At 33.3% G+C, this 14,062-nt stretch overlaps 1 protein-coding gene across 1 annotated transcript in view; it reads right to left on the bottom strand.

The window, feature by feature from the left end:
• HTT (huntingtin) overlaps window positions 1–14,062 on the bottom strand; it is a 214,398-nt gene that overhangs the window by 102,537 nt on the left and 97,799 nt on the right. Inside the window, exons 24-30 of the mRNA XM_051965781.1 lie at window positions 12,837–12,913; window positions 10,801–10,952; window positions 8,902–9,104; window positions 7,485–7,608; window positions 5,883–6,010; window positions 4,372–4,482; window positions 2,305–2,382 (exon numbers count right to left, since the gene is read on the bottom strand). Coding sequence (XP_051821741.1) covers window positions 2,305–2,382; window positions 4,372–4,482; window positions 5,883–6,010; window positions 7,485–7,608; window positions 8,902–9,104; window positions 10,801–10,952; window positions 12,837–12,913 — 873 coding nt within the window. The remainder of the gene's footprint in view (window positions 1–2,304; window positions 2,383–4,371; window positions 4,483–5,882; window positions 6,011–7,484; window positions 7,609–8,901; window positions 9,105–10,800; window positions 10,953–12,836; window positions 12,914–14,062) is intronic.

Consider the following 14,062-nt stretch of genomic DNA (forward strand, 5'->3'; position numbering starts at 1 on the left):
AAGGACAATAAGAAGAAAAAGAAGAATCAACACTGAAAATAGTACAGGGCAAAGGGGAGAAAAGTGTCAAATTAAGAAAGATCAATTCATTAGTTGTGCTTATTACAAGCTTAAAATTACCTTATTGCAATCTTTACTCATTAATCCTACTTCTACATTCTAAAGTTCAGCAGAACAAGTCTAATTTATCTTCCATTTTAATTGAAAACATTTAAGATTTTAAAGCACATATGCCCTAAGTTTTCTCTCTACCAAGCTAGATTTCAGTATTTCATTCAACCAATCCTCAAATAGCATGATCTCCAGGTCCTTTGCCATTCTGGTCACCTAATGCATTCATGCTCTCAAACTCATCAATGTCCTTCCTAAAATGTGCCAGATAGAATTGAACATAATATGATCTGATCATGACAAAAGAAAGGAAGATTATGACTTCCCTTGTTATGGATACAGTATCTCCTTGAATGAAGTCTAATGATCACAGTAACTTTTTTGGCTACCACATCCAACTGCTGATTCAAAATGAGTATAGCCTTGAAATTCCCCAGAGCTTTTCCATCCAAACTATTATTTAACCATTCTATTGAAGCACTGATTTATTTGAACAATACTGTAGAATCTACTTTTAAATCTCATTTTATTAGATGCAGCCTGCCATGTTTTTGGATTCTGATTTATACAATAAACAATATATCCCTTCCAGCTTTGCATCATCTGAATATTTTATAAGCATATGATCCAAATCAGGATTATTACAGGACAACAAAATTTGGGGGAGGCAATAAGGCTTGAGCATTGATACTGAAGTCAAGAAGAACTAGTTATGACCCTAGGCAAGCTTTGTAATTCAGTTTCTTCATCTGTAAAATGAGGGTAAAGTATTGGATTCAATGCTATCCAAGGTCCACAGCATATCTAAAACTATGAACATCTAGGATGTTTTGGATCTGAGTTTAACCTCTGTGTGTAACCTTGTTTAGGTTTATATTCTAGAAGAGTTTATGGATATTTAGGTATTTAGATAGTATTAAGAAGATCAAGTTCAGGAGTTTTCTTCCTTGAAGATCAAAGCTTTGCTGTGTTCCAAGCCAACTGCCTATAAATCATCACCACCCCTAATCAGCAGCTTCAAGAAGATAGGTCACTGGTCTCTGAGGTGAGACCAATTCCATAACAAATATAAACTATTAAGAATCTAGATGCAAGGACTTGCACTAGATATATAAAAATGAAAAACAACACAATCTTTACTTAGCAAGTTTATAATTTAATATGATATGTATATAAGTATGACACAAACAAGGAAGAAAAGAGGGGCAAAAGAAAAATCAGGGATTACTTTCCAGGCAATTCATAAATGGTAGGATATATTGTGGGAAGTTTTTAAGCAGGTATAATGATGGGATCTGCTGAAAACAACACATGATGGAGAAAAAATTATCAATAAAGGGATTCAGGTAAACTACCATTTTAACTTAAGAATGTCATGGGAGAATGAAGAAAAGATGATATGTGATTTTAATGGTTCAGATGCCTTGTTAAGGCCAACAAGACTAGTGTTTACTGGAAAAACAACTAAAATGAGAAGATGAATAGAAAGAAAGGAAAAAAAGTAGGAAGAAGGAAAAGAGGAGAAGGGATGAAGAGGAAGGGAAAAGGGAGGAGGGGAAAGATCACATGAATGCCTACCAATTAACTAGTAAAGGTTTATTATGATTATTACTATAGAATTAGAAAATAAATGAATGTCATAAATATACATCCAATCACAGAGGGAAAAAAAATGTGAAATGGTGACTATTCAAGCTTAAGAAAGCATCTTGGAGTGAATGAGTAAACAGTAGTAATTAAATATCACTAATTGAAAGAATATTTGTCCTTGGAACAAATGTAACCACTACTAAGGCCACAATCTTTTAGGGGGCTTAGCTTTAAGTGAATCATAATCACTAATATTTTTATAACGCTTTAAGGACTGCAAATTGCTTTATGTGAATTATCTCTTCTGATCTTCACAACAAATTTTACAAAAGAAAATGAAACTCAAAAAGATCATATGACTGGATCACATAGCTTTGAAATCTCTGGTGCAGGATTTGAACTTGGTCCTTCCAAGCCCAGCCCTCTAATCAAGCAGCATATCATTCATGTAGCTAACAGCAGGAAAACACCCTCCTATGAACATTAATGATACGGCTTCGCACATCTATGCATCATAGCTGGCCTACTATAGTCATCATCCCAGTCATGGAAGTAGAAGAACAAGGAAGAATGTGATGGTGAAAAAAGTATATATTTCCTTACCTGTTGAACACAAACAGTAGCCATTGTAGGTTCTCGATTGAAACAGGATTTCAGGTATCCCAAGATTTCTTCAACACACTACATATCCCCAAAAAAAAGCATAACATATACTAATGACTAGTATCTGCTGTTAAAATATTCAACAAGAACCAAGGGCAAAATATATTTTATTTGTATTAATCTCAATGAGTTACCACAGGCAAGCTACCCAATTAACCTGCCGGACTGAGCGGTCTACTGAATAACAAATTGCAAAAGTGAAATTTAGCTGCTATATTAAATGCAGAAAAATGAGAAATGGTGATTACTTCAACAGACCAAAAAGATTAACAGTAAACCACAATAGAGAAAGCACCTTGTGCATAGTTAAGTTTTTTAACATCTGCTGACTGAATGATGATAATACTTTGGATTTTAACACTCAGAAGGCTTTGCTATTGATTTGGTTACATTATTTTTCCAATACATTTTTTTGACCATGTAAGAAAACCAAAAAAGGAAATGAATAAGCATAATTCCAAAGATTTTTAAAATAACCTAATAGACTTGAACTTTCATACCTGTTCACTTTTTGTCCATTCACCTAACTCTACCACACTAATCAACTAATCAAAAACTCAAAGCTGTTATACATTTTTCAATGTAATTTTATGAATCCAAAAATTAAATATTGTTTTGGCTTAAAAATTCATGATCCGACTGCCCACAGATATGAATGACTGCTTAAAGACTTCTTTTTTTTGGACTGCATTAAGCAAGAGATTTTCTGATTATAACTGCTCTCATAAATAAACCTCGTGATACTAATCTATTTTAAATTCTTATTCCTGATTGGCTGGCTGTATAATCGTGAACCCCTGAATTCCTAGGCAATCCTTTCAGACACTAAGATATTCAGAAAATGGCAACCTACACTCATGGAGGGAGAAGTCCTATATCAATGAAATCACAAGTTCTAATTTACTCTTTGTTCCTGTAAAGATTTTTACACATACTAATCATGGCACTGAAGTACCCTCCTCTCCAAGGATTCAGGTATTTGAGATTCAGATGCTCATTTGAACCGTATAATATTGAGTTTTGGTGTGGAAATGCAGTGTCAAATTTCTATGCTAATGGAAAAAGAGTCAGGAAGACATCAGCAATATCCTGTTGTAGGACCCTAACCAGTCCGAAAAAAATGTAAATAATGTAATAAAATTGAGATTTTTATGTAATGAGTGATATTAAGAAAAGAGTCAACAGGTTAAATTTAAAAGTAATATATCAGGGCTCAATTAAGAAGCTAATTTAAACGACTAGAAAGTAACATAAAAAAAGAATTGGTTGGAAAAGTGGTAAGATGTTTATAGGAGAGTTATTGGAAATAAGGATACTCCCTATATCTCTAAGAAAAATTTTAATCTATATATTAAATTGAAATCCCCTAAGATCTAAATTAAATATTGATATAAAGCATAAATCCAGCTGACAAAACATTGTTGTAATGAAAAAATGGCTTGGTCTGTTCATATATGACTGACCATATAGAAGAGGAGTCTGTTTTCTCTCCATTTTTTTTTCTAAATTTTTTATTCATCTAGAAGGCTGAATTCCAGCATGAGCTTAACCACTAGAAGAACATGAAAAAGCAAAGTGACTCAGGCAAAGGAAAATGCCAGGATTGTGGGCCACTACCCAAAAGTAGAGGGACTCGCGATGATGCAACAGAAGCAGAAAAAGGCCAATAAGAAGAAAGAGCCCTAGCAATTCTATGGTTCAGGCCCATCTCTCTTGGCCTTCAACCATGGCTCTGCAGCCAGTCTTGTCACACTCTCACCTCCTCCAGGAGCCCTAATAGGTCCCAGAACTGATGGCATTTCTTTCGCCCTGTGTCTATAGGGAGCTCCTTCTGTGCATTCTTCCTCCCCAGGCAGCCTTACTCTCCTCCAGGGCATTTTTGGGGGTGGGAAATACCTTCTTCCAGTGTTCTTTATTTCTATGAGGCTGACCCCAGAGTACTAAAAGCAGCAAGAACAAAGGAGTGAAGGAGAGAGGGAGGAAGGAAAGAAGAAACTGGGTACATACCTTGCCAATATCCTGCAGAGTTGCTAGTTCAAGAATCTGTGAAAGGACATCCAAGGCAGCCCGAAGAAACCCCCCAAATTTTTCATTGCTATTCTGAAGATCCAATGTAACCTTAGGAGGTAGGAAGAACATACTATTATTTATAGGGAAATATTAAAACTAACAAGCAACAGGGCATCACATACTACTTCTGACATATGTTGGCTGGGTGGTTCACTCTTTAAGATATTAAGCTAGAGAAGATGCTAACCTGTAAGATTTGGTAGTAGGAGTTTTCTATGTAAGTAACACCACACATCCCTATCCCTAATATTCAAATCCTTCCATCAATGATTCAAAAAAGAGACTTAAAGCTCTTTATATAATCCTAGACAAATAACATCATTATTCTGGCCTGAGAGCCATCCATCACTTGTAAAATTAAGCTGTCAGACTAGGAAATCCTATCAATGACTTGCTAAAGGTCACAAAACTTTTAAATAAAAGTGGGACCAAAACCTATGTCCTTCCATTCCAAGCTCAATGCTGGATACATAAACTTACCTTCCCATATATAACTTCTATATCTCTGTAGTAAAAGTTTTTGATAAAATTTCTTAAATATTAAGGGGGATAATACAAGAATATTTTTATTTTAAAGAAGTTCTTCCTTCTCCCTGCTTTTTTTTTTTTTTATTACAAAGCAAGGTTCTTACAAATAGACCCTAAACATCATTTTGTAGGTATCATGACACAGGTTGTAACTGATACAAAAATATAACCAATATATTAGCAACCTTTACGAAGTCTAGACATGTTAAGTCTTGGCGGAAAGTTTTTTTTATTCACTATTGCTAATATAGGGTCCCCCCCACTTTTTTTTAAAGAATTACATCATTTTCAAAACCTCAAAGTTAAGATTAAGGATTTTGCATTCAGATTATAAGGCAGATCTCATGTTAATCAGCTACAAGGCAAAATTTTTTTTACAATTTTAAGATGACAACATGCATAAACATCCAAAAAAAAGTGACAGAATTTTCTATCAAGAGACGGTAAAGGTCTGAGTGAGAAAGAGTAACTGGGACAGTAGTGAAAAGACTTTATGACAGTTACCCTGGCATTTAAGAGTTTTCTACTTATTTCCCAGTTATTAGAAAATTGATCTCTGCATATGTTACTATTTATTTTTACATTTACAATATAGTGCTTTTAAGATCACTAGACCAAAGGTCAGAAGAGCAGAATTCTAATCTGAATACTAGTCATTTATCTTTAGAAAAGTCACCACATGTCTGCAGTTCAAGTTTTAACAACTGGTAAAAATGGATTAGTAACATCTGTTCTATCTCACAAGACTTTAAGAAATGAGCTTTGAAAAACCTAAAGCTCTATTAAATTGAAGCGATGATGATGATGATGATGATGATGATGATGATGACCGTATTACTCCTGGGATTTAAAACTGAATACAACAATAAGATTCTCATACTTTGAAGCACAAATCAGAAAAAAAGCCATGCACACTATACCTTATAATTAGCATGTGTAGCTTTTAGAACGTCATATAACTTGAGATAAGAAGGAAGATGATAGAAACTTCCCAATGATGATGATTTACTTGTTATGGCAGGACCAGAGGGATCAGAAGACCTAGAAGCTATTAAAAATAATGCAACATGAAGTAAAGCTCAAGTAGAGAGTGAAATGAAAATTAAAGCCATTATTTTAATTTGCTGAGTTAACACAAATGATGATCAGTCCCTTTTTTGGAAGACCAACTCTTAAGGGAGGTTAATAGCTGGCTTCTAGACGTTTATGCCAGCAAAGTTCATGGTGGAAAGACTTCTTCTGTAGGTCGAGGGATACGTGATGGGTCTTTTTTTCTCAAAATCATAGCAGAGAAAGGAATGTCACACATGAGGTGTGTGGATAAATTGTTCTAGCCTCAACAACTTATGAAATCATTAGTTAAGACAAAAAGAGTAATGATCAAACAAGTAGCAAGATCCAAACAAGTAATCTCACACACACACACATACACTCACACATCTCCTCATGAAATGATATATTCGTGAAATAATAATGCAAACAGAACTAAAGGAATTAAAAAAAATAAAGAACACAAAAACATATATTGCCATCTAAAATTAATTTCAAAGATTAAACTTTGGGCCCCACATTTCATACTTATGACAAATTTATTCATTAAGTACTCATGTAAAATGCTATGTGCTAGACATTAAATTTAATTTTAGAAAACAAACATTAACTAAAATAATGTGGCTAATTTAAAACCTAAGATAAGTTATGAAAGAAAAAAAAATGAACAAATAAATTCTAAGCTGAATCATATAAAGACCTTTACTGTTTCCATAAATACAAATAATTCATTAATCCTTTGTCCAACCAGGCCATAGGGCTTTGATGATGCCTCAGCATACTGTAAATAAAGTTGATGTTATATTATTAATATCATTATTTACTTTATTTATACATTATTATATAAGAGAAGTAGAGCAGTGAATTAAATGCCAGTCCCAGAGTCAGAAAGACCTGAGTTCAAATCGGGCCTCAGACATTAGATATGACCCTGGGCAAGAAATACTATCTCATTTCCTCTCATTCCTCAACTATAAAATGAGAAGAAGAATAATAGTACCTACTTCCAAGGATATTTTGAGGCTCAAAAGAGATAACATTTGTAAAACTCTACCACAGTGCCTAACAGTATATAGATAGATAGATAGATATAGATATAGGAGCTATATAAATAATAATTATCATTGTAATTATTATTGTTAAATATAAAGTTGCACTACACAAAAATATACATTCAGGTAGTTTTCTCAAAGATAACATTTATTTTAATAATGTAAAGTTTAATGAATATTGGGAAACAGTGGTAGAATGGACATGAGATTTACTTAAAGAGTCCAAGTAGAATAACTAAAGAGACTTTTAAAAAATACTGCTGCTATTTCCCCAAACCATAAATATGAAAGTTCCTAATTTGAATACTATTTAAAATTAATTTCCACATTATAGTTTAAATAAATATATCATAAATTACTATGATGAACAACTTAAATTTTTACAAGTCATACTTTCAAACCCAAAACCTTTCTCCATACCTGGACTAGCTTCATTGCCTTTTTTGGGACTCAATGGTACAGTCTGCTCTCCTGATTCTTTTTCTTTTCCTTTCCGACGGATTGGACTTAAAGAAGGTGGGTTGGTTAGAGATGGTAAGGCTGCCTAAAACAGAAAAACAAAAAATATTATGCCAACTTTATATAATCTATAATCAAACATTAAGTTTTCAAAATCTAGTATTTATTTTGCAAAAATTCTATACCCAATGACGAGTTAAAATTCATCTTTTAAAAATCACAATTGTTCTATGAAATATATTGGGAAATGTTGACTAAAGAATACTCAGAGAAACTAATGAGAGGAAGAAAAAAATTCTCATTCACAAATATAAAAAATTTTCTACTGTTACATTTAAACAGTTAATGATCTTTTTAAAAAGCATGCCATTCAGAAAATCATTTCATCATCCTGATTCTCAGTTTTCTAATATGAGGAGTCTGGAGGAGATTATTTCCCAAGGTCTATAGTTCTAGCTCAAGGTCCAAGGTTTATAGCTCTAGCTCAATGATCCTGTGTATTATTCCACATTACCTCTATCCCTGGATTATTACAAAGAGAGTACTTTGCAATTAACAAAGCCTCCAATAAACAGGAGACATTTCAAGTAAGAATCACAGGTCATAAAAAGAGATAATTTCTGCATGTTCCTCTGCCTCTTTGAAGTAGTGATGGTATTAAGTATTAAACAAAGTTTGAATACAGAAGACTAAGACTTTTTTCATATGTTACTTAGCTTTGCTGAATTCACTTTTTTATTCTTTATTATACAAAATGGATCAATGATAGAAGTTGGGAAAAGAAATACAATGGGAAATTCAATTGATGTAAAAACAAAATGTATGAATTGAAAAAAATTGTTTAAATTGTGGATACTTTTGTCCTCTTGCTATAAGACATAGAGATCTGTTAAGTACAAAATGTTAATGATGTCTTTCAAACTCAATTGCTAAGGCACTCATGCTTAACAATTTTTAATTTTTACAAGGAAAGTTTTGATGGGGAAAAGAAAAGGTGTGTAGAAGAAAATGACCATAGTATTAAATAGAAAATATAAAATTGATGAAATTTTTAAAAAGAAAGTAATATTAGAGAGTTATTAAATTTACCATTTTATCAAATTAATTTCTGATTAAATGTATTTAAAATAGTACCAAAGATCTAAAGCTGAAAGAAACTTAAAAGGTCATTATACCTACAGAGAATCTGGAGTCCAGAGAGGCAAGATGACTAATTGAAGGCCACATACAGTGGAAAATCTGAGATTTGAACTAATTTCAAACCCTCAGTTTTTTCTACTTTACAACACTGGAACAGAAGGAATAAATCATGTTTATGATTTATTGATAATTAAAACAATTAAGTCTGTCATTATATTCAACACTGCAAGAAATATACCTTTATTGCTGGCCCAGGAGTAACATCATCCAAAACATGGGCACAGATGTTAATGGCTTTCAGCAAATGAGAGAAGAGCTGCTCTACCATTGTAACCAATGTTCTATCTGCCAAAGCTGGCCATGGCTCTTCTTGTTTCATAGCTCCTGGATTGGTTTCATCTTCTGTAGTCCATGGACTTTTCAAAGATTTGGGGGCACTAGCTGCAAGCACATCAGCCTTGTTACTTCACAAATAAAAGCAATGTTTACGGTAGTGGAATTTGAATACATATTCATTCACTTAACTGGAAGACAGGGCCAGGAATTGCAGGATATTTCTTGAAGGAGAGGCCCAGCACTGTTTTTCTCTCCATTTCCCACAATCTACACTGCTTCTGGACTTCTATGGAACTCTCCAACTTCCCTTATTTCCTCAGGAAACTCATCACTGGGAAATTTCATCATGCTGCAAGATTGAATTTGGCTAGTTCTCCCCTTTCAGCAGTACTCTCAGCCCTTCTAATGGGAATCTGATTCGGAGAGCAGGGTCAGGGGCTCGACGGCCTTAGTTTAAGGAAGTAATTTAGCAGTTTTTTTTAAATCCCCATCTCTCAACAGCTACATTTCTTTGGGGCTTCCAAGAAACTCTCCATTATATCCCCATACTAGGTTATCTTCCTGCCCTTCCCCACCTCACTGTTTTTCAGCTTCCCTTGGACCACTGACTTCTTCTGTTAGATTGTAATGTAATAGGAGATTATCCTATTAGATTGTAAACTCCTTCAGGGCAGGGACTACCTATTTTCAATTGTATCCCAAGTATTGAGCTGGATACCTGGGACAAAGTAGTCACTTAATTTTAATAAATGTTTACTCATTACAAGTCATCACTAAACACTCATACACAAATAGTACTAATCATTGAAAAAGACAATTAAGATAAGATCTCCTCCCAGATGAAATTTAAAGGTGATTCAGTAAATGGCAATTATTGAACACTATTCATTAAATAGATAGCAATTATATAATACCAATAGAGAAAAATAGAATAAGGTAATAACATAAAGTCATTATGTTATATATAACAGAAAGTACCATGGGAGATGATTGGAAAGAAAGACAGTTTCTACTGAAGCAAGAGGTAAGGAAATAGGGAGTAGGAACAGAGATCAAAGGTTTTCTGCAAGAAATGACACTTAAATTGGATCATGAAGGATAGGGAAGATTTCAAAACACAGGAAAAAAGATAGTGGAGGAGAGGAAGTATTCCAGGTTTAGGAACCCAGTGTGAAACAAAGCACAGACATGGGCAAGTATAATATGTTTATAGAGAACAGTGAATAATCTAATTCGGCTGGAATCTAATGCAAGTAAAGTAGAAAAAAAAAGTAAGGCTGGAGAGAAGGAAAGATACCATTTATATAAAGTCTTGAATACTAGCTGTTTAAATTTGTGTTGTCTTTTTTTAAATTAGTATAATTATTCATACAAGTAAGTTTATCAATTAAGGAGCTTCTGAGAAGAAAATTCTCAGCACCAATCTAGAGAGGCATTTATTCTGTCCGTAGTCCCAGAAAGTTATCACACAGCTAATATACGTCAGGGGAGGGACTTAAACGCAGGTTTTCCCAATTCTCAAGCTAGTCTTCTAGTCACTATTCTACACTGGAAGTACACACTTGTGGTTAAAGGAATAGGAAAAAGGGAACAGGTTAAAACTACCCTTGCAAAATGGATACAATAATACGTGCAAACATATAAGATTTGTGGAGATTAGAAATAAGTTAAGGGAGTGACTTATTCCAGCATAACTTCAGAACTACTTTTTTTAATACACAAAAAACTCTGAAAACTCATACAATGGATAAAATTACTTTGGAGAAATATAAAATGACTGTCTAGCATCATTTTGAAATACCTGCAAGCAAATTCCCAGCTAAAATGATCGCATCTTGATGTGCTGACAAATCCAGGGGAAACCAGGCTGAGGACAACAGGGTAAGAATGGTTGTAGCCATTCCAACTGTACAGCTCTTCCTCGAGTCATCTGAGGGACTCGCTACAGGAACCCTGAAATGACAAATTAGAGTCACCAAAATGTCTTCTAAAACAGTAAGATTTCCTTCTCTTTTCAAAACAGAGAAATGTAATATATATGTGTACATATATATGATATGTCAAATATTTTTCTATAAAACACAGCACTATAATAACATTTAAAAATAAAAGATCAAATTTAATTCAAAATACAGATACTACTAATATCTTTACCTTTTATGTTGCCACATTTTTAATTTTTAAGTTACCACATATTACTTCTGTGGTATAAATACTTAAAATAAAACAATTATTTTAACCAAATAAAGTCAAGTTTAAAAACACAGCAATTAGTCATTTCATGTAAAACTTAAAATTACAGGTAAGAAAACACATTCCTACAAACATAAAATACCATAATGTATAGCTTTATATTTCACTAAAAGAACATTTTCCCACATAAAAGTCTTCCCTCAACCAAATAAATTGATATGAAAATACAAAATGAATGCTAACTATTAAAAACTATAAAAGGTTTGAGAGAAATGATTCATTGAGGACCCCTACTCAAATTCTAATCAGAATTAGGTCATTATGATTTCATAAGGGGGAATGAATGTTAGTAATTATTTTAATATATTCATCTAGTAAAACATGTCTAGCCAATCATCTAATAATAGTTATAAGAATAAGCAATTATTAATCCACATTCTGTACAAGTCACATAGTAATACAGATTCTACGAAGAACTCTCCAACAGGTCTCAAACTTTACTTAGGTATCTGAAGCTAATAATGCTTATTGTCCTAATTCAGATTTAATAACAGCTTAAAACACTTTTAATTTGTATGCATGATAAAATGAATTCCCCAGTAATGTCTCACTGTAGTTTGGGATTTTAAGATCTTAAGAAATTCAAGCCCAAGTTCTGATACAAACTACTAGGTTGAAAAGATTTTATTTAAATATAAGCTAGAAAAGAGAATGTACTTGTCATCCAAAAGAAGGCCTAACTAAGCACAAAGGTAATCAGCACAAGGCTGGCCACTGGATCATTCATTTTTGGAGGAGACCCATCTGCAAAATTATTGAGGGAATAGGATTTGCATCAGCAAGAAAATCCAAAACAAACAAAAGAATAGATCACTATTGTATTAAGGTTTACAATGGATAAAACTCTTTCAATTAGAAAAGTCATTCTCCATACAAGAGAGAAATGATTCCCCAAATTCAAAGTGTAAATCGCATCAAGTAAATGAAATAAAAAACTTGAGAATCACATGTGAGAGCACCATGCATACCCAGAATAAATTATTTCATATTCTAAAATAAAAACAAGATTAAAAATACCTTTAAGATTTACCAAGTAGGGGCATCTAGGTGGCACAGTGGATAGAGCACCAGCCCTGAAGTCAGGAGGACCTGAGTTCAAATCTGGTCTCAGATACTTAATAAGTCCCAGCTATGTGGCCCTGGGCAAGTCACTTGGCCCCAATTGCCTCAGCAAAAATAAATAAATAAAATAAGATTTACCAAGTAGGATGACTAATATCTTCATTTTAAAGATGAGGAAACTGAGTGAAACTCAGAGAAATCAAATGATCTCCCTATGGTCACAGATCAGCTAAGTATTGTGGTCAATATTTGAACCCAGGTCATCTGACACTTAAGAATATGCTTCAAGTCTATCCCAGAATAAATAGTCAATAGACACCAATCTTCAAATTAGCTGCATCTCTGTCAAACTATCAAATAGGTAGTTTTCAATAATTCATTTCAGACAGGTAGATCTTTTAAAATTTCAAATGGCTTACAAATTTAACAGCAGACAAATATAGACTCCAATATATAAGTAAAAATGCACTGCTTTTGTAAGCATGAAATCTAATAGTCTGTGAAACAAAAGAAGAAACATACCCACAATGCCACCCTAGACTCCAAATGCAGACTGGAAAGGCAGTAGAAAGAATACACAAAGCTTCACAACAGCCAAACTGGGGGGAGAAAAGAGAGAAAATATGTCTATCAAATACTGGACCAAAGAATTGAACCAATCACAAAATATGAAATGAACTTTTCTTTCATTTTTTATTCAAATAAATCCCTAGATACAATGAAAATTACAGACATGAAAAAAATCTATCCTGAAGAATTATTTTCTGCCTTAATATGTGTATTCATTTTGGAAGCAAAAGCTAATCAAAAGAACTAGTTTTCAAAATAAATTATTATCCCAATGGCGATACAAGATAGGGCAGATAAAGCAGAACCATACAACATTACTAATATTAGAAAAATGGTTCTTAACTTGTTTGCAAAACTCTATATTTAACTGACAATGAACAACAGTTTAACAAAAAAAAAAAAATAAAGAAAACTAGCTTGCAATGGTGTGCCATTTGAATTTTCAAAGATTCCATTTGATCTTCTTTATAGAAACTTTGAGAAAGAGCATGAATAAATGCCAGCTTTATTCTAGTGCATCAAACATTATATATGGAATCAGAAAAGATGAGCTTGAAGCACAGCCCTGTCACTTGCTTAACTGTGCTACCTGTGGCAAATGATTTCACCCCCTTAAGAGATCCTGGTTGTCTCATCTAGAAAACGGAGACCTTAAACTCAATTATGCCTAAGATCCTTTCCAGGTCTAACAAAGGAAACTAAGAACCAAAGAAGTGAATCACCTAATGTAACAACTTGCTGATAGTTAACAGAAGACCCTTATGTTAGAATCTAGATATCAATTTTTCTTTTGGACCATGACTCTCGTTACTCTCCCTTAATAATATGCACTAAAATGAAGCTGACTGAGGTGTACCTCAACAATTATCCAGCTTTTCTTTTTTTTTCCCTCCCCACTTCATATTACATTATTGCATACAATATTAATAAATCATGTAAAGTACCAATTTCACAGACTCCTTTCAAGATTTTCAAGTTCTCACATGGGAGAATGGAGAAGTCTATTTAAATGATGACCACCAGCTCCAAGGCATTTTAGTGGGGAAGGACAATATTCTTATTTGACAGATAAGGAAACTGAAGCCCAGAAAAATTACAATGTTTAATTCTGTATGAAGAAGTCAACACTAAGTGGCAATGAATAGTTCTTTTCAAATTGAAGTCAATATTAGCACCAT

This window comes from Antechinus flavipes, chromosome 6 (assembly GCF_016432865.1).
Source record: "Antechinus flavipes isolate AdamAnt ecotype Samford, QLD, Australia chromosome 6, AdamAnt_v2, whole genome shotgun sequence".
Lineage (NCBI taxonomy): Eukaryota > Metazoa > Chordata > Mammalia > Dasyuromorphia > Dasyuridae > Antechinus > Antechinus flavipes.